The sequence below is a fragment of the Temnothorax nylanderi genome, unplaced genomic scaffold (genome assembly GCF_030848795.1).
Source record: "Temnothorax nylanderi isolate EJ_2023f unplaced genomic scaffold, tnyl_v1.0 TNYL_tig0253_pilon, whole genome shotgun sequence".
Lineage (NCBI taxonomy): Eukaryota > Metazoa > Arthropoda > Insecta > Hymenoptera > Formicidae > Temnothorax > Temnothorax nylanderi.
In genome coordinates, this window is record NW_027249315.1 from 206,482 (window position 1) to 228,888 (window position 22,407).

A 22,407-nucleotide genomic window follows, 5' to 3' on the forward strand; every position below is an offset into this window, starting at 1 on the left:
TTGAACGGCAAACGCACAATGTAGCGTCCTTGTGAATCGCGAGAATGAGTCGTCGCAAAATGCTTCTCGCAACGTTCGTCCTCTTCGGTGAGAGGAGTTCGAGAGGGGATACGTTCGTCCTCCCAAAAACTTTGAATTAAGGAATTCGTATCCTCGCAGGATACGCAACTCAGGACAGAAGCGGACTCTCCGGCCGGGCGCGCAGGGCCGGCGGGACCGGAGAGGATCCATCCGAAAATTGTAAGCTGGCCCGTCGAAGTGCCGACCGGGCCCTGACGTAGACCGTCGAGTAGCAGAGACCCGTATAAATCCGCGCCGATTAATACATGAATCGGGTGATTACATGAGGGATCAGGATCTGCTAAAGGTAAATCGCGTAGATGTGGCCACATTGCGGCCGGCTTCTGTTGAGAGGCTGTATAAGAAGTGATTCTTTGATATACGTAACCCGAGAAGGGAAATATCGGTCCCTGTTTGTCGCAGGGCGCGAGAGCAAGATTAACTTGTGACCGCGCGACTCCATTAAATTTTTCTCCAAAACAATGTATCTTCAACGCGGCACGATGACGCCTGGTTCGCATCGTCTGACAAAGAGATTCTGATATGAAACTGTATGTCGAGCCTTGATCTAGTAGTGCACGTACTTTAAATGTGCGGCCCTCGATTGTACTTAAACTAACATACGCAGTGGCGAGAAGTACATGAGGCGGTTGTTTCACAAAATCTCGAGTAGCATGCACGTTTTGAACGAACGCTGAGGGCGCGGCCGGTGACTCGGAGGCAGCGGCGACTGACACAGCTGACGGAGCTGAGGACGGCGAATTAATCGCGGAAAGCGTACTTTTAGTACCAGTTTCCGTACCCTCGCGGTGAAGCAGCGAATGGTGAGCTTGGTGGCATTGATTGCACCGTCCTTTACTCGGACAATTGTTTGAAAAATGCTCGGTTCTCAAACAATTAAAGCAACATTTATGCTGTCGCGCGGCGAGTCGACGCTGCTCGACCGACAGACTTAGAAATTTATTACACTTTGCAAGACCGTGGTTTCCGGAACAACGGACGCATTTGACGGGCGAAACCGTATTCACCGAAGCACGAGCTCTATTACCGCGCGCACTATTTGACGCAGATTCGGATTGCGAAGGGTAATCCGCGAGACCGCGAATGCGAAGAGTCATGAAGTCATGAATCTCTTTATACGTAGGGTACGCATCCGTGTTGCCTCGTTTAAGATTCCATTCATTGCGCGTTCGCGGACTGAACTTTTGCGAGATAATATAAACTAGGAGGTCGTCCCACATATCAACCGGACGATCGAGATTCGTTAACGCGGCGAGAGATGCGGACACACTATCGCGAAGTTTTTTCAACTCGGTCACGTTCTCGTTTTTCATTTTCGGTAAGTCGGCGAACGAATGGATATGCGCGTGAATAATCGCGTTGCGGTTGTCGTATTCGTCGGTAAGAAGTAGCCACGCTGCCTCGTAGTTCGCGTCAGAAATTTGAATGTTATTAATCAACGACGCGGCCTCGCCGGAGAGGCTCGCTTTCAGATAATGTAACTTTTGCGTTCTTGTCAACGATTCACTGTTTGCTACGAGAGACTCGAAGATTCCGCGAAAATTCTCCCATTCAGCGAAAGCACCAGAAAAGTTCGGAAGCGAGATACGAGGCAGATGCAATGACACTCCGGAGTGCGCGTCGCGATAAGAAGACTCGTTACCTCGATACGGCGCGCTCGGGGCGTCGCTACTTAATTTACCGATGACCTCGTGGAGGTGGTCCGTCGCGTCGAGGTAGGCGTCCTCGGCGGCAAGAAATTCCTCGTCCTTGAAGTAGTGGGTCGACTTCTTCTCCTCCGCCGTAGCCGTCTGCAGCAGCTGGACATGGAGGGCTTGCACCTTTTCCCAGAGACCCTCCAAATTCGTCAGTCTCCCCTTCGTCTTAGGGAGAGTGACCTGAGCCTTGGGAAGCTTTTTGAAGTTAATCAGCGACCGTCGTAGCTGGTCAATCGCATTGCCTTGAGCAATGAGTAGATTTTCGAGATCCGAAGACATGTTGAGCAGATGTCTGGATCGTGTAGAAATCTTTCAGACACTTGCGTGTCAATCTTCTTGTCGAGCGAAGACGCTCGTGTGCGACTCCGCGGCGAGTAGCAGGGCGATACTCGCGAGAGGCAGGGACGTCTGGCACGTCTCGGTGCGACTCCGCGGCGAGTAGCAGGGCGATACTCGCGGGAGGCAAGGACGTCTGGCACGTCTCGGTGGTCGACTCCGCGGCGAGTAGCAGGGCGATACTCGCGGGAGGCAGGGACGTCTGGCACGTCTCGGTGCGACTCCGCGGCGAGTAGCAGGGCGATACTCGCGGGAGGCAGGGACGTCTGGCACGTCTCGGTGTGCGACTCCGCGGCGAGTAGCAGGTACTCGCGGGAGGCAGGGACGTCTGGCACGTCTCGGTGTGCGACTCCGCGGCGAGTAGCAGGTACTCGCGGGAGGCAGGGACGTCTGGCACGTCTCGGTGTGCGACTCCGCGGCGAGTAGCAGGTACTCGCGGGAGGCAGGGACGTATAGCACGTCGCAAAGCAGGGCGCCGTCGGGCGGCGGATGCGTATCGCAAGGAGCACGATACGTTTGCTGGAGGTCCCGCAGGAGCCTCCGAAGCACTTCACAAAATCACAAGGCACCTATCTTTAGGAGAGCGGGTGTGGTGCGCTCAATGTTCGGAGTGAGCCACGGAGTCGAGAACGCGTAGGCGGCGAACTCCGTTTTCGAGCGAGTCGAGCGGGCGCGCCGATTCGTCAATCTCGGCGTAGCACAACGCGAGCACTTTTGAGGCGGTCGAACTGTCTATGCCGGTCTTTTATGTCGATCCGGCTCGAAGGACCATTAAATGTCAGTGGACCGCTCGACGTTTTCGCGGTGCGCGCCGTGGAAAGTACAAAAATGAGTACACGAAATAACAGTCAGTCCTTTTTATTAAAGTGGGTTACACTGGACTTCGCACTCGCAATTTCGCACTCGCTACATTCCTCCGTTTTCTCGACGTCGATCATGTATCGCGTGCAAGTTATGATGGCTCACTGCCGTCCCGGACGGAGCAGGCGAGGGATCGCGGTCGGAGCTTCGCGTCGAGGAATTCGGTGACGTGAGAAACGCTCGTTGGCTCCAAATCGTCTATTGGTCGCGGTGCTTGCGATCACGCGAGAAACACCTGTGCCGTTTGCTCGAAAACACACAAAAAAGGGGGGGAGGAAACCGTCGCGATTTGGAGCCTTTCAAGCGTTCTCGAATAATGCTTGCTGTCTCGTCGAAGTTCGAGAATTTTCAGCTCGCATTTATTCAATTCTCAACAATTATAAATCTCATATATCTCTCTGAACTGCTCTGAACTCGCGCGATAGAACGAATATGGAGAGCCAACAGTAATGATTACAGAATCGCACATGACTGAATGATGGAACTTCTCAGTAATTATTTCTTTTCTACTATTTCTTTCAGACAGTATCGCTTACGATCTTAATCTTTAGATATTACTGTGTTTTTCAGCAGACATTACTTTTTTTTAAGCAAGCATCTGTATATTGAGATTAAAAGTTGAGAATAAACGAAAATTTAAACTATTACTGTTTTTCGGCTCTCAGTGTGGAAAGTTGGAAACCCATGTCTGGGACAGTGTCTGATCGGGACTGTATCTGTATCCAACTGTGCGTGTCTAATAGGGACTGTGTCTGATCGCGGTAAATATCGTGTTTGATTGGTAATGTGTGCAATCAGGACAATCTCTTTTATAGTTGTTTTATTTTTTATGTTAAAATAGTTTCAAGACAATCTAAAATAAGTCACACTTACTATAATGTACTAGATTCGTGGAATTTTCCGGTTTAGGTTCCAATCCATCAATACAATTTCTCCAGAGGCCTACATGTTTGTAGATCAATTTTCTACCAACTTTATTACCTCCCAATGGTAAACCTTGATTATTTGGCGATTTTAGTATGAACCAATGATCAGCTCCTATAGCCACTGACCATATGCATACCGAGAGTCCAACGAGAGCAGTGCAACCAAAAAGAATTCGTCTTTCAAAGATAACCTATTAAGAAATAATAATATATTTTTATAACTTAACTTGCATTCTTACATAACTTTTATTTTCATAACTTAAATAAAGACTAGTGAAAAGAGTGGCCGATTGATCACGTTGCAATTGTACACGTTGCAATTGGCGAATAACCTGCACTTGGACACTACATTTGAATACGTTGCAAATGGATACGTTAATGTTGGACACTGTTCAATTGGATACAGTTCATTTAGACGTAATAATTTTGGACACCATTCACTTGGACACATGAAAGTAATACACGTCATTAGTTTGGACGTGAAAGAATGTACGCCCGAGCGCTGTAGGCTGGTGCCTATGTCGATGTGGGGTGGACCTCACTTTGCATAGAAAGTTGGAAACCTATGTGGAACTGTATAATGATAAACCACGTTTCACACTGTAAGCATCGGGGGGCGGTGTGGGGCGGACCTCGTTTTGCATGGAAAGTTGGAAACTTATGTGGAACCGTACAATGGCAGACCTCGTTTCGTACTATAAGCACCGGGCTGTGTGGAACTCGTTTTTTGGGTGCATTGTTTCGTGTCCAAATGAACAGCGTGCATTCTTTTGTATCTAAGTGAGCGACGTGCATTTCTTTCGTGTCCAAGTGAACGGTGTCCAAAATTATTGTGTCTAAGCGAACCGTATCCAATATTAACATGTCCATTTGCAACGTGTCTAAATGTACCGTGTCAAAGTAAACCTCTCCCGCATATGGCTATGTTGTAATTGCCAACGTGTTACGATTGACTACGTTACAATTGCCCTCTGGTTGTAATTAACCACGTTACGATTGCTCACACAGTGATTGACCATGCGTTGTAATACAGGTTTCAAAACATGTGGTAGGTGGGGTATATATTTTGATTCTCATTTTGTGTAACCTAGAAAGCATAATTTTAAGTTTAGAATCCTTATTTTATAAAAATTAAGTCAAAGGACCCTCGAAATTAAAAATAAAATTGGAAAAGGCTGCAAGAGTCAAACGCGGTTCTTTGTGCGTAATATCAGAATCACTGATTTATTACTTATGTTTTACATCAATCAATCCGTACGTTTCGGCTCAAGTTTGAGTCATCTTCAGCGGTATAATATTAAAAAATTAAAAAGTTCTCCGTTCCACCGTGGTGAGTTTCATCAGTACAAAATTACCTTTTTCAAAAAAGGTAAAAAAAAGTGCCAAGTACACGCAATGTATTTTGTAAATTCAAAATTTAACCTAAGTGGTAGCTTTATATCTTTTTCACAAAATTATATTATCTAACTTAACTCAAGTGACATGTATTTAAAAAAAAAGATGTAAAATCTTTAATTTCTTCTTCACAAAATTATATTACCTAACTTAACTCAAGTGACATGTATCTAACCTAAGTGGTAGCTTTATATCTTTTTCACAAAATTATATTACCTAACTTAACTCAAGTGACATGTATTAAAAAAAAAAGATGTAAAATCTTTATTTTCTTCTTCACAAAATTATATTACCTAACTTAACTCAAGTGACATGTATTTCAAAAAAAGATGTGAAATCTTTAAATTAAATTGCGCCAATTGTAAAGAGAATATGTATATTGCTTTGAAAGATAATTGTTATGCAACTACTTTAAAGAAATAAAACCCAAGTGGTATCTTCGTATTCCTATTCAAGGGTCTTCCTATTCTAAACCCAAGTGATAATAGCTTCTTAATTCTCTTTAACAAATTTTTAATATTACAAAGAATCATTTTAATTACAAAGAATTAAAGAAGTAACAGTACAAAATAAAAATATTTAATTAAAACAAAATAAATAAATTTTTCTTGTAAAAAAACTTGGCGCTGCTTTTTTACTCCTGTCGCATTCTTCCCTAAATTATGTTTATTGTTTTTTATTCAATCAAAAATCTTAGTACTAATGTTTAAATTTTAATGTTTAAATTTCAAAGTCTAGCAGCGCCAAGTTTTTTTGCAAGAAAAATTTATTTATTTTGTTTTAATTAAATATTTTTATTTTGTACTGTTACTTCTTTAATTCTTTGTAATTAAAATGATTCTTTGTAATATTAAAAATTTGTTAAAGAGAATTAAGAAGCTATTATCACTTGGGTTTAGAATAGGAAGACCCTTGAATAGGAATACGAAGATACCACTTGGGTTTTATTTCTTTAAAGTAGTTGCATAACAATTATCTTTCAAAGCAATATACATATTCTCTTTACAATTGGCGCAATTTAATTTAAAGATTTTACATCTTTTTTTGAAATACATGTCACTTGAGTTAAGTTAGGTAATATAATTTTGTGAAAAAGATATAAAGCTACAACTTAGGTTAGATACATGTCACTTGAGTTAAGTTAGGTAATATAATTTTGTGAAAAAGATATAAAGCTACCACTTAGGTTAAATTTTGAATTTACAAAATACATTGCGTGTACTTGGCACTTTTTTTACTTTTTTTGAAGAAGGTAATTTTGTACTGATATCACCTATTTTGTAGTGTTAAGCAAGGATCTGCAAAACATTTTTATTTTTTATTTTTTAATTATTCACAAAATTAGCAATACCAACAAATACATAAAAATTAATAATATTTAAGTAAAAGTAAATTATACATTTCTCACAAAAATTGAAGGAACACTAAATTTATCTTTAAAAATGAATAAAATTTCAAGCTTAAAACCTCTACTTCCGAAAGGTTACTATTATTCGTCCAATTTTTATTATGTCTAGACATAATTTTAATTCAGCGAATTTTTATTATGTCATGACATAATTTTAATTCTGCCGCTAGGGAATTTTTAAGTCGATTCTTATAAATCAAGCTTGAATTTGATGTCTAGGTGTCCCAGGTTGCCGATAACGAGGTCCACATAATGCGCTCCATAGTTTTCGGTGTCCAGGTGTATTAATACCTTGAATTCGATGTCCACGTGTTCCAGGTTGCCGATGACGGGTTCCAGATAGTGCGCTCCATAGTTTTCGGTGTCCAGGTGTAATAATACGTTGAATTCGATGTCTAGGTGTCTCACGTTGCCGATGACGAGGTCCACATAGCGCGCTCCGTAGTTTTCGGTGTCTACGTGTATTAATACCTCGAATTCGATATCTACGTGTCCTACATTCAGATTTAAAGTTATTAATACACCTAGACACCAAAAACTACAAAGCACACTATGTGAACCTCGTCATCGGCAACCTGGGACACGTAGACATCGAATTCGAGGTATTATTACACCTAGACACCGAAAACTACGGAGCTCACTATCTAGACATCGTCATCGGCAACCTGGGACACCTAGACATCGCATTCAACGTATTATTACACCTGGACACCGAAAACTATGAAGCGCACTATCTGGACCTCGTCATCGGCAACCTGGGATACCTAGACGTCGAATTCAAGCTTGATTCATAAGAATCGACTTAAAAATTCCCTAGCGGCATTTTCTGCCAAGCGTAGAGAACCTTCTTTTCCGGCAGCGGTGGTAATACGATGTAAGGATACGAAATCTCTCCAGATAAACATGAAGCAATTGACTCAATATGTATTATATATATACCTAATTTACCTAAATAGAAATCTTCCTCATGACCGATAAGTCTATCGACCTTATTTAATTTACCTACTAGATCGATCGAAATACGCGCGCGATATCGAAACTGGCGATACCTGCGCCGCCAGCGTCGAAAAAGTGAAAGTGACATTTCCCCCTTATTATATATATATGTTATATTGAATTGAGAGCGTTGACGTAGACGTATCTTAATAAAAAATTTTCACATTTGGACTTTGCGTCACAATATCTCCGCTCGTAGGGCACGTAGCGGAAAATATTATAGGAGATACCCCCCCAAAGTCGACCCCAAGCTATCGATCAAGCCTACTTAGAACTTGATCCGTTCACTCGTTATCGAGATCTCAACATCTTGGGTACTCGCAACCCGTCGCGTCGCGTAAAAGAGTCACGGTCGGTCTCGCTCCGCGTGTACTTGGCAAGAGACACTACCGTGTCTCTTGATGATTGGAGATTTCAGAAACGAAATTGAAAAAACATACTTATTAGAGACTAAAAGATTTACATCTGTAAAAATAATTTCATTGTTACTATAGGTATTGTTAAAAGATCTAAGGTAACTCACCAAGTAGTCTAGAGAACGAAAACATCGAAACAAGTCGAACAAAGCAGATATAAAATTATGGTATGGTATAAGGGAGCAGTGTGGTCTAATGGTAGAGCGCCAGACTCGTAATCTGTGGAACCGGGTTCGAGTCCACTAGAGCCATGTAGCATGGAATTAATTTTCCGAAAAAAAAGAGCTGCACCCTCTCGCGCACAAGAAGACAGTTCCCATGCGGAGAAAACTGGCCTCCGTCTTTCGGAAGAGACGTTAAGCAGTTGGTCCAGAATGGTCCCCAAGGTTGGGGATTGCGACGATAGGCTAGTTCCCTATCTCGCGTAAAAACCGAAAAAATTACTAAAAAGCCTAGAAGTGAAAACTGGGCATCGAACAACGTCGAAAGACGTTCTAAAACTATTGGATGATTATCGCTGTATCCCTTAAATAAGATACAATAAAACATCAAAGAATTTCAAATAATCTATATATATAAAGGAAGATGTCCTGACTGACTCACTCACTCACTCACTCACTCACTCACTCACTCATCAACGCCCAGCCCAAACCCCTGAATCGAATTTTCACCAAAAGTATATGAAATAGGGGTAGAATTTTCCGGGGAGTGCCACTATGTGTATAGTTTTTTGTTATCTATATATATAAAGGAAGATGTCCTGACTGACTCATCAACTGACTCACTCATCAACGCCCAGCCCAAACCCCTGAACCGAATTTTTACTAAAAGTATATGAAATAGGGGTAGAATTTTCCGGGGAGTGCCACTATGTGTATAGTTTTTCGTTACCGATTTTCTGGAAACCGGTTTTTTTAATTTTTCCAATTTTTCGGGAAATAATCGAGAGAGAGAGAGAGAGAGAGAGAGAGAGAGAGAGAGAGGGAGAGGGAGAGAGGGAGAGGGAGAGGGAGAGGGAGAGGGAGAGGGAGAGGGAGAGGGAGAGGGAGAGGGAGAGGGAGAGGGAGAGGGAGAGGGAGAGGGAGAGGGAGAGGGAGAGGGAGAGGGAGAGGGAGAGGGAGAGGGAGAGGGAGAGGGAGAGGGAGAGAGGGAGAGGAGAGAGAGGGAGAGGAGAGGAGAGGAGAGAGAGAGAGAGGGAGAGAGAGGGAGAGAGAGAGAGAGAGGAGAGAGAGAGAGAGAGAGAGAGAGAGAGAGAGGAGAGAGAGAGAGGAGAGAGAGAGAGAGAGAGAGAGAGAGAGAGAGGAGAGAGAGAGAGAGAGAGAGGAGAGGAGAGAGAGAGAGGAGAGAGAGGAGAGAGAGAGAGGAGAGAGAGAGGGAGAGGGAGAGGGAGAGGGAGAGGGAGAGGGAGAGAGAGAGAGAGAGGAGAGAGAGAGAGAGAGAGAGAGAGAGAGAGAGAGAGAGAGAGAGAGAGAGAGAGAGAGAGAGACTATTTGCGTGTCTTATTACATATGTCCTCCGGGGCGAAGCCCGGGTAACCAACTAGTATAACATATAATGAAACATTTTTTTGTAGCAATACCGCTACCCGTACCGGTTGAGCACGTGCCGAATGAGCACCTGCAGATTACCGTGCCGCACGGCCTACCGATGCACGGCCTCCTTGCGCACGGCCTACCTGCGCACGGCCTACCGGTGCACGGCCCACTTGTGCACAGTCTACCGATGTACGGCCTACCGGTGCACGGCCTCCCGGTGCACGGCCTCCCGGTGCACGGTCTACCGCCCAGGCCCGGATGCATTATTGTAATGCCTAGCGCACAACAAGCTGTAAGTAATTTGTAGAAACATTTCATGTACTAATATAACTAATATAATAATAATCAAAATTAAAATAATAAAATAATTCAAATTATTTTTTGTATTTTTTTTACAGCAGCCTTAGTCGGAGCGAAGAAGGCGGTATCGCCAACGCCGCGAGCGACGGCTACAACAGCCGCCGCCACCACCGCCACCCTCATTGCAACCACCTCCGCCACCCTCATTATACATCGAAGGATCAAAAAGCGACGTCGCTATGAACGCTTGGCGCCACAAGCCAGTTATCCCTGTGGTAACTTTTCTGACACCTCTTGCTGAAAACTCTTCAAGCCAAAAGGATCGATAGGCCGTGCTTTCGCAGTCTCTATGCGTACTGAACATCGAGATCAAGCCAGCTTTTGCCTTTTTGCTCTACGCGAGGTTTCTGTCCTCGCTGAGCTGGCCTTAGGACACCTGCGTTATTCTTTGACAGATGTACTGCATTCCCGGCCTCCCTCCGGGCCGTGGGACTATTTGCGTGTCTTATTACATATGTCCTCCGGGGCGAAGCCCGGGTAACCAGCTAGTTAAATATAAAATTATGGTATGGTATGGTAACAATGAAATTATTTTTACAGATATGGATCTTTTAGTTTCTAAATATGTTTTTTCAATTTTGTTTCTGAAATCTCCAATCATGAAACTCACCACGGTGGAACGGAGAACTTTTTAATTTTTTGATATTATACCGCTGAAGATGACTCAAACTTGAACCGAAACGTACGGATTGATTGATGTAAAACATAAGTAATAAATCAGTGATTCTGATATTACGCACAAAGAACCGCGTCTGGCTTTCACAGTCTTGTCTTATATTTTGTTATAAATACACTCATTCAAAGTATTTTTATATAAAAATTAAAATTTGAAGAACAAAAATCGTTGCTGTGCTCTAAAAAGTAATTAAATGTTAAAACATCATATAATTAAAGGTAAACAAAATCTATCATATCAACGAAGTAAAGTGATACAAGCATGCATTTCGATGGAAATAATGCGCAAAATATGAAATATACATATAATTAATACATATAATTGTAACATTGATATTGCTAGGTGCAGAAAGTAAGAAGTGATATGGTATGGACATCGTTTTGCGCGAAAAGTTAAAACCTACATGGAAAAATACAATGATAGATCTTGTTTCGCACTACAAATCAATGTGGAGTGGACCTGTGTTTCCAATTAATCCAAGTAATATCCAAGTAAACTGTGATTCAAATACTTTTGAAATTACAGAAGATGGATCACGGAGTGGCTCCCCTATCACATATTTTAAGATCCATATCAGAACGCAGGATCAATCGCATTGTACTTATTGCAATGCGTGGCAAATTACAATGCATGGCTAACCGTAATGCGTGATCAATCGCAACGATGCTCAATTGCAACGTGTTCATTTGTGGGCAATTGCAACGTGGTCAATCGGGAATCTGGCAATTACAACATAGTCAAACGGTATTCTTCAAATAAAAATATCAATACAATATTCTTAAATGGATATCTATTGATTTTTGTTTTATTTAGGTATACAACTAACAATAAGACCTCAGAAGTATTTTGAACAAAAACGATGTTTTTGAACATTTTGAGACACGCGATAAGATTAGTAGACATAGTAATACAAGTAAAAACATTTTGAGGAGGGGGAGAGAGAGAGAGAGATTAATATACAAATACTTTTAGATATTCTTAGACTACTTAGGCATTCTGAAAAGTTTTTATAACTATAAATAAAAAAACTATAACAACAAACTGTCCTCAGTAAAACGCATACTCCCTCGTTCGGTTGGCAGCAGTCGGGAGTAAAAATTAATTTCCCCATTAATCCACAGGAATGTACATTTGTTCCTTTCCCTCACCTCTTTCACTTTCTCTGTTTTTTACATTATTCCATTTTTCTTGCCATAACCGAAAACGAAAAACGGAAAACATCCATAAAGGATGTCTTTTAACGTTTAATATATTTTTCAATTGCACAAGTTTATGATTTAAATAAAACGTTATCAAATGGTACGATTTCTTCATCAAGAAACACAGTAGTGTTTTTCGTCAAGTAAATGCGGAGCATGAGACGTGTATCTATACGTAAGCCAATTGCGAGTACCTAAGATTATTGGATCTCAGAAACAGCTGGACCGATTGAATTCTTACAATATTTAATCGATAGCTTGTGTTTGATTTGTATTTGAAAAATATCCTTATTTTTCCTCTACGTGCTCTAGGAGCAAAGGTATTACGATATAAAATTTATATGTTGAAATATTGATTTAAGAACGTCATTGTCATCGTTGTTATACCTTTTTCTGTCCTTTTCTATCATATAGTATAATATACGTCTGTATGTCTTGTCTTGTATCTTATCTTTTTCTGAAAATTCTGTACAGTTATAGCGTTTTCTACTAGGAAAACTAGTGCAGCACCAGCGCTGTACTAGGTTTCAATGAAAACTGCGCTAGTGCAATAATAGTGCAAGTTTAGTGTGGTTCAGTGAAACATCATATTGCACTAATAAGATATCTATTTTATAACTTAATCTGAATAGTAAAAATACATGTAACTATACAAACATAAATTGCTTATTTTACAATAATATTCTGATTTATTTCTTTAGTTTCTAAAAATTTCAAGATTTTTACATGTTAAAATGTTAAAGTCATTGCGCAGCTATTATTAGACACGTCAAAACTAAAAACAATATCGTTTTTATGAAGTTTGGGGGGAATACTATAATATCATCTTAACGTAATATCATATACTTAAAGCACAAAAACAACTCAATTTCAACTTGCACTGGTATTCCACCGTCTCTAAAGAGCAAAAGTTGCACTTACAAGGGAACGGTCGGAAGTGTCCCTACCTGATTTGGATGCGCTTTGGATATGTTGTTGAGCATCAAAAAACATTAGACACGTATTTTTTTTTGCGGCGTATCTCGACGTTTATTGGTTGAAAAAACCCGATTTGGAACCTACCCAATTTGGATGCGCTTTGGATATGTTGTTGAGTATCAAAAAACATTAGACACGTATTTTTTTTTGCGGCGTATCTCGACGTTTAGGGGTTGAAACAACCCCTCGAAAATAACGGATTTTATATTTTTTGCGAATATCTTCGAAAATATAAGGCGTAACGACAAAAAATTTGTACGAAATGTTTATGGCTTTTTGTGCTCTTTACAATGGCGTAATCAGATTTTTCAAATTGGTCACATTTTTTAATTTAACCCCACCCCCACCTATTATTTTTGCCAAATATAACAATTTTTCCAAGGCAAATTTAAGAGCGTCAAATGCCAAATACATCTATGTGTATTTTTATTATGATACCATCATTAGATTTTTGGCAAGACGAGATGATATGTGGTATAGGCGTCGCGCTGTAGGTAGGTGTTGCGTTATTTCTGTTCAGTTGCGCCGTACGCTTAAAAATTTCCATTTCAACTCCGGGATGACCGAAAGCGCTGATGCAAAGGCCAGCGCAAGGCACTGACAGCGAGAGGTTAACGCTATTTCGAGAGTCCTAGACTAGCAACGGAATGTCGACTCCGACATTATAAATACCGCCGAATTGTAAAATCGGGCGGGCAGTCGCAAATCATAATCTGAACGAACACGTGCGTCACATTAACCGCTACAATAATATACTATCCCGGTTACGGCACAACAAAATCAACAACCAAATTCACGCATTTGAATATCATTTGCTTGTGTCATAATTCCGAAAAGCAAGCATTTCAGATCATAAGTCTGAAGTGTAAAGAACTGTGTTGTACGCTGTCGTTTTGTGAACATGTAAGTGCATTTTTATTGTTAACTTTTATTGGTTTCTTACGTTTGTTACTTTTTTCTTTGATATTGAATATTGAATATAATTTTTTATTCAGCTCTTACTCAATTCTTTGCCAGTCTTGCCAGTGACTATATAATCTTTTTTGTTCATAAAATGTCACGTTGTAAGCACCTACTATAGTATATTGTGCACCAAGGAGAGAAAGCAGCGTTTTTCAGACGAGTGTGATTTGCCGCTCTCGCCTTTGGCTCGGGTGGCAAACTTCACACTCGTCTGAAAAAACGTTTATTATAAATTGATAATGTTGTTGTGGCGGTCAGCTGTCCACCACGAGCGCGCGACGGTACGCGCCGCATCGCTGGTACCGTGGCTCGTAAGGAAGGTTCGACATCGACCCCTATATATAGGGCAGCTCAGCGGGGCTTCTCCAGCGATCTTCGGGTTCGCCAGTCAGAGCGTGCTCACTACCAGGGCCCCTGACATAACCCTCTTTTAATACGGAGCGTGCTCGTTGGGCCTTTGTTTATACCTGCCTTGCAGGGCATTAACTCTCTTCGGTAAGAGTCGACAGACACCCTGCCGCGGAAAGGTTTTCAGCGTCATAGTGACCCAGCCCGTCGGGCAACACCGAGTCCGGTGGAGACCAAGGCGCTGCCTCTTCCAACTCCGACTCCGACTCCGATTCCTGGGACCAATACGAAGAGTCCCATCCTGATCTCCAAGGTGGAGACCTTGCCGTGGAAACTTATCCCGGTTACGATCCCGACTCCTGAGACCAAGACGAAGTGGAAGTTTATCCCAATTACCATTCCGGTTACTGAGTCGGTTACCAAGACGAAGGATCCATTCCCGATCTCCAAGGTGGAGACGTTCCTACCGTGGAAGCTACACCTTATCGACCTACCAACCCAAGTGCCGCGCATTCGGCATCTCCCTAATCCGAGCGATCCTGAGAATTCTGTGGCCACACAGACGGACCACGTCTTTAAGACTCCTCCACGATCTCGACTCCCTAGAGCACGATTGAGTCCTGTACCTACTACTCCAAAGGGCAAGCCAGGGACTCCCGGACGGAATCTCTTTATTCCCAGAAGGAATCTCTCTGCGAAGAAAAGATCTTTAATTAAAGAATTATTTGGAGACATATAATGAGGATATTACACTACAAATTAATATTCTACACTACCACACACGACCACCTATCCATACACATCGAGGAAATATTTTATATGTATATATAGAGCATGAATAAACCTAGCGAGATTTTACCTAACTGAAAGTATCGTTATTGTGGGAACCGACGCACCTTCACCTGATATCCTACCCCACAAATTGGTGACCCCGGCGTGATCTCGCTCTAATTACATAAACGAATTAACGATGACGGACACGCAAGTAGGACCCACAGGGGGCGTATCTACAGAAGAACGCCCGCAAATCAATAGAGTGGCCTTTATACCTCCTTTCTGGACGGACGAGCCTGAATTATGGTTCGCACAACTTGAAGGCCAATTAACACTGGGAAGCATAACGCAAGACAGTACTAAATATGCTTACGTCTTGTCACACATAGAGACTAAGCAAGCCAAAGAAATTAAGGACCTGATAACGAAGCCTGCTGAAGAAATCAAATATGAGAGTATCAAGAAGGCATTAATACAACGCCTATCGATCTCTCAGGAACAACAGATACGCCAGCTCTTAGAACACGAAGAAATGGGCGATCGAAGACCTTCGCAATTCCTACGACACCTGCAGGCCTTGGCTAGCACGGCCATCCCGGAGCAACTCCTACGAACATTATAGATGGGCAGATTGCCATCCCAGCTACAGGCTATTTTGGCCACACGGAACGCTGACAACCTAGAAGACGTAGCCGAGCAGGCCGACCGAATACATGAGGTCACCTGCAGAGCTGTAACAGTCGCCAGCATGCAGTCACCAACACCAAGCTCTTCAATAGAGAAGCAAATCACTGAGCTGACTAAGAAGATAGACAAGTTAGAAAGCCGGCTGTCTCGTTCCAAAAACAGAAGCAGCAAGCGCGATCGTTCCAGGAGTCGTTCCAAGAAAGGTCAGAAAGAAGAGAAGGAAGCGGACATTTGCTACTACCACCGGCGGTTCAAGGAGAAGGCCCAGAAATGCACACAGCCGTGCAACTTCAAGAAAGCATTTGAAAACTAACCGGGCAGTCGTTATCAGCGGCAGACGGCCCCTGCCCGAAACCATGCCGCTTGTTTGTCACCGACCGCAGCATAAAAATTCGGTATCTCATCGATACCGGCTCCGATGTCAGCGTATACCCCCGCTCGCTGGTACGAACACGACGCTGGGCTGACTCGAGAGAACTATTTGCAGCTAATGGATCCAACATCAAAACATACGGAGATCTCACTATTCAGCCTAATCTCGGTCTCCTCCGCGCATTTCCTTGGCAATTTGTTGTCGCAGATGTGACTACGCCAATTATCGGATCCGACTTCCTGGCTCATTTCCATCTCCTTCCGGATGTGAAAGAAGGACATCTGGTAGATGCGAAAACAAGACTCAGGGCAAACGGGACGGCAAATAGAGACACCATGCCGTCGGTTAAGGCTGTCATGGAAGACACCCCCTTTCATCAATTATTGGCTCGATTTCCTGGTATCACAAGAACCACGGAAACGCACCGACAAAAGCAGCCGCACTCAACGATGCATTACATCAAGACTACACCAGGTCCTCCAGAAGCATGCCGACCACTGAGGTTGGCACCTGATAAGTTAAAACAGCCAAAGCAGAGTTTAATCTACTTCTAGAAGAAGGAATTATTCGACCGTCTAAAAGCCCTTGGGCCTCACCGTTACATATGGCCCCTAAAAAGGGGAATTCCTGGAGATCCTGCGGGGATTATAGGAAGGTGAACTCTCGGACTGAGCCTGACCGATATCCAATATCTCACATAGAAGATTTCAGCCATTCCTTGAGCGGAAAGAAATTCTTTTCCACATTAGATTTGGTCAGAGCCTACAACCAAATTCCGGTACACCCAGACGACATTCCCAAAACGGCAATTATCACGCCATTCGGGCTGTTTGAGTACCTATATATGCCATTTGGATTACGGAACGCAGCACAGACCTTTCAGAGATTCATAAACGAGGTCTTGCGTGGCTTGGACTACTGCTACGCATACATAGATGACATCATAATCGCCTCCGCAACGGAAGAAGAACATCTAAGACACCTAGAAGAAGTATTTCGTCGTCTCGAGGCATATGGCATCCAACTTAATCCAGCCAATTGCGTTTTGGGAGCTTCACAGGTGAAGTTCCTCGGGTACCTCGTATCAGCAGAAGGCACACGCCCGTTGCCAGAAAAAGTCCAGGCTATACGCGACTTCAAGAAACCAGAGAATATCAAGCAGCTTAGACAATTCCTGGGAACCTTAAACTTTTACCGGAGGTTCATATCGGGAGCAGCAAAAGACCAAGCCACGTTACATGATGTCTTACGGGGTCCTAAAGCAAAAGGAAAAACTCCAATCGAGTGGACTCCGCAGCTCGAGCAAGCTTTCCAAAGATGTAAAGATAGCCTCTCGAAAGCTACGCTCTTAGCACATCCCAGAGCTGAAGCCAAGCTCACACTAACTACGGATGCTTCGGACACAGCACTCGGGGCAGTGGTTCAACAAGAAACAGACGACGGATGGCAGTCATTAGCATTCATGAGCAAGAAGCTTAATCCAGCACAGAGAAAATACAGCCCGTATGACAGGGAGCTTTTAGCCATCTATACGGCAGTAAAATATTTCCGGCATTTACTAGAAGGACGGAAATTTACCATCTTCACGGACCAATATGCAATTCAAAAATTTCAATTGCTAATAAGGGAGTCGCTGATATAAATGAGCATATTGCCACATTAAAACATAAAACGAGACTCCAAAGTCAAGCAGGAACTTCAAGATCTGTCATGGAAACATATATTACTAAGCTTGAAACCGATGACAGTATTAGAGCAGCAGAAGGTGCTATAGCATTTCACACAGTTAGTCACCATATGTCTTTCAATTCATTAGACTGTACAAATTCCTTGAACAAGGAATTGTTTTCGGACTCAAATACGGCAAAGAAGATATCGTGCAATCGCACTAAGGCAACTGCAATAGTGAACAACGTGCTGGCTCCTTTGTCAACCACTGAACTTCTGAACGACTTGCAAAACGTTGAATTTGTAAGCGTATCTACTGATGCTAGTAATCACGGAAGCATCAAATTAATTCCGGTTGTTATTCAGTACTTCGATTATCGAGCAAATGGAATCACCTCAAAGCTGTTGGAAATAGAAAATGCCGTAAATGAAACATCTGATACAATTACTGGCTTGATTATAAAACAACTTAAAAAATTCAATATTTTATCTAAGTGTATTGCATTTTCCGGAGATAACTGCAACACAAATTTCGGCGGAAGACAACGATCAGGAACAAATAATGTTTTCACCAAATTAAAATCACAATTGCAAAGTAATATTATGGGTGTAGGTTGTTCAGCGCATATTATCAACAATGCTGTTCAACATGGATGTGACATCTTACCTCTGGATGTGGAATCTATTATAATGAAGATTTATAACTATTTTTCAATTTACACAGTACGGACTGAAACTTTGAAAGAATTCTGTGCTGAGGCTGATATACAACATAGACAGTTATTGTATCATTCAAAAACTCGGTGGTTAAGTTTGTTTCCGGCGATTGAACGAATTCTTCAACTTTATGAGCCCTTAAAAGATTACTTTGACTCTGTAGAGAAACCACCAGTTCTGATAAAAAAATTCTTCGACAATGAACTATCAGAATCCTTCATGTTCCTCATTCACTCGACTATGAATATATTCCATACAAAAATCGAAAAATTAGAAAAAGATGATAATTCTATTATCGAAACAAAAAAGATACTGCTATCTATCACTAAAAATTTGGAAGACAGAATAACAAATAATTTCATACCGCTCAAAGTTCAAAGTATTTTGAAAAAGTTCTCAGATGAACATATAAAAAAAGATTTTCTAAACAATTCTATATCTTTTTATAAAGAAATAAAAGAATATATCCAAAGCTGGATTAAACCCTTAAATGAGTTTACTGTATTTGAATGGATGGATTTAGCAACGATAACTGAACATATTCCATGGAGCAGTATTCAATCCTGCATTTCATTTTTAAATGAAAAAAATATTACAATAGATGATTCCAAACTGTTTGATGAATGGATAAATTTAAAGACATTCTGTCAAGATCTAACTGAACAAGATAAAAAATTGAATATGAATGAATTATGGCTAAAATTTTTCAAAACGCCTAATGCTAATATTTATACTGAATTAATAAAAATCACGCAGTATTTTTTTAGCATTCCTGCTCACAACGCTTCCATTGAAAGAATTTTCTCTTTAATAACGTCTCAGTGGACTAAGGAACGTAACGCTTTGGAATTAAATACTGTTTCTTCATTAATAAAGTTAAAATACAATTTTAAACAATTTAGTTGCTCTGAATTTTATAAGTTTCTTCTAACAAAAAAAGTTTTAATTGCAATTGGAAAGGGTGAAAAATATGAGAAAAATTTATATATACATTTATAAATAACATAATTGTTTTTAGTTTTATTTATTGTAAAAATATTATTTTTAATTTTCTTTTCTGTGATGATCTAAGTCATTTAAATTTTAGATTATTTTACAATATATTCGTTATTTTGTATGTATGGTATGTTATTTGTATGTTTTGTAATTCAAAATAAAAGATTCTTTTACTTTTATTCGCTTTATCAACAATTGCAATAATTTCACGCTATAAATTATAGGTGTCCGGGTTTTAGTCGGAAAAGTCCGGGGTTTTAAACCTTTCAGTCCTAGGTTAGTGAAATTACAGATGGCAGCCCTAATCGGATGTCATGTTTTTAGCGGTGCGTAATAATATGCACAAAAAAATTATATTATGATTTATATCTCAAACTTTTTTTTAATCATTCAATAGCCGTTTATTTCCGTTCATTGTCCTTCAATAGCCGTTCTTTGTCTGCTGGCCGTTCTTTGTCCACTAGCCGTTTATAGCCATTCGCTAGCCGTTCATAGCCATTCGCTAGCTGTTCATAGCTGTTTCTGAGCCGTTCGTTAGCCGCTTGATAGTTATTCCTGAGCCGTTCCTGAACCGTTTGTCGTTGCCGTTTATCGCCGTCCGTTAATCGTTCATAGCCGTTCCATTTGTTGCTATCCATTGTTGTTGTTGTTATTGTTGTTGTTGTTCGTTTCCGACTCAGCGGTAGCCAAATGCCGAAGCTTGTGTATCGCAATCCGTAACGCTTGCAGATCCTTCTCGAACGCAGCCAGCTTCTCGTCTGACTCTTTCTGTCGATTGCTCGACATTTTAAAGCACTGATTCACGTATAGTTTGTTAACCATCATCATCAGCTTCCGGTTGCGCCACGCGTAGAACCTTGTGCGACTTTGCGTCAAAGTTGGCGGCAACCATACAAAGAGCGTTATCCCGCACGTAATTTCTGACTAATCCATTGCATTGATAGTTCGGTTGCGTCTCGCCTCGTCCGAGCGATATGCCAAACTTGTTAATCGGCATTTCAATGCTGATTGAATGGTTCGCCGACGCATGGTTTAATTTATAATAAGCCCAGCCTCGCGAAGTTCCTCGATGATCGACAGAATCTCGTTGTCGTGACCGTTGTGACCCGCTTGGCGCGAAGCGTCGAGCAATCGGAGACGATCCACCAGCTCGTTGGGGTTGTTCCAGTGCACGTAGTCGATCTTATTGTCGGTTAGCGTCATCGCGCGAGGCATGCATAATCCCTTTCCAGATTTTTTCTTCCTGGATTCGATAGGTATCAACGGTGCGATTACCTGTGTATACTTGTGTCCCCTGTTGCTCAGTACTCGCTCGCGAGGATCGTGCTTGAATTTATGAGCACTCGTTGCCAACAGCAGGCTCTTGTACTTTTTCTTATCTCCCTCCGTGTAGATCTCGTCATCGGGTATTCTCTTAAAGATCAACTCATAAAGACCGGGTGTGCCGATATATCGTACGCCGTCGATAATTATGCTATCCACGCACTTAAAGTGTGCGTCCAACTCAATGTCCTTCACGATCTTACCGGTCTTCAAAGCGCGAAGTTTCTTACGAATCGAATCACTCGTTTTCGCAATCTCCTTCGCGATCTTCTCGAAAATATTCTCGCTCCTGTCGATCGTGGCCATCGCGGGAAAAGAGCAGAGTGTTAATCTCACGTTTTAACCCGACGAGGTATCGACAACGACTGATCGCTTTTGCGGTATCGCAAACACGTTAAATTCTTTTCTGTATCGGCCGTTCAAAAGCGCGCTGTCCTTGTCTGTCACTACGAATCCGTACTTGCGTTGCCAATAATCGTGGCACAACGCACAAAATTCATTGTACGACATGTCGGTATTTACGTGATCGTTGTACACGTGTTTCAGATTGGTACCATCCTGTTTGAACAGGATCAGTAGGTTCGCGTTGTCGCGTATCAGATGTTTAAGTATTCTCGCGTACGTCTGACAGAGATAGAAGCAGTCGACGCTCAAGTGCCTGCCCATTGAGAAGTACTCTCTCACAGCATCTTGCTTATCGCACGTCACGCCATCGAAGACAAAGATTGAGTTTGGACGCGCATCGCTCGGCGGAATGACGTCACTGTTGTTGGAAAACGTGAAGTAGCCAATCTCTTCTATCGACGTTAATACATTCTCCAAGTATCGATATTTTGGTTGCTGCAACGATTTCGAGTACACATACACGTTCTCGAAACGTACACCGTGCGGACTTTCCAGCAAGCTTATCAGAACGTTGATTTTACCGCAATTCGAGGGGCCGCAAATAATCGCGCGTATAGTAGTCGGTAGCATCGCACCGTGCCTGCGCTTCTCCGCGTTGCCCCCCATCGATCGTAATCTGTCGTCGCATTTCGTCACGCGAATCGTCAACGGTTGTCGCACGAATCTCATTTTTTCAGACTGTCGACTGGAGCTTCCGACCGAACGCCTATTTATAGATGCGCGAAACCGCGAATCGCTCAGTAACAAAGATGTTTGTCCTGCTGTCGAGACCTTCCGATATCCGCGATTTGAGCGCCGAACAGCTGCAATTTGTGCCGAAACCTGTTCTGCTGCGAATGTGTGGTGATCACGTCCACTACGTGTGGGACAAGCTTCCGGAACATATAAAGACAGATTCGGAGGTTTAGACATATCGTTGCTGTTACGAGGATTACAATCAACCGTGGCAGCGAACGCACATCGACGGTCCCGCGCCATTGATAAAGGATTGCGGTGAATGCCAACGAAAATAGGCAAAAGCTTATTAAATCGCGCGATAAACGCACTTCCGATCAAATTGCATATTCCCGGCTATCAATTTTGTGGTCCGGGAACTCGTTTACAAGAACGATTGGCGAGAGGCGATCAAGATATTAATCCATTGGGCGCGGCGTGTCGCGAGCGCGACATATTCGTGTAGCCGCGATCTCGCCGAGAGACACACGGCGGACGAGATACTCGATGCGGAAGCGCGAAAACGCATTACCGCGAGAGATTCGACTCTCGGAGAGAGAGCTGCCGCTACAGCC

The 22,407-nt window shown here is 42.3% G+C and overlaps 1 protein-coding gene across 2 annotated transcripts in view; it reads right to left on the reverse strand.

The window, feature by feature from the left end:
* Positions 1-22,407, reverse strand: part of LOC139779979 (uncharacterized) — a 247,240-nt gene that overhangs the window by 197,239 nt on the left and 27,594 nt on the right. For both annotated transcript variants that reach the window (XM_071718519.1, XM_071718520.1), the window contains exon 2: positions 3,849-4,092. In XM_071718519.1, the coding sequence (XP_071574620.1) occupies positions 3,849-4,092 (244 nt within the window). The remainder of the gene's footprint in view (positions 1-3,848; positions 4,093-22,407) is intronic.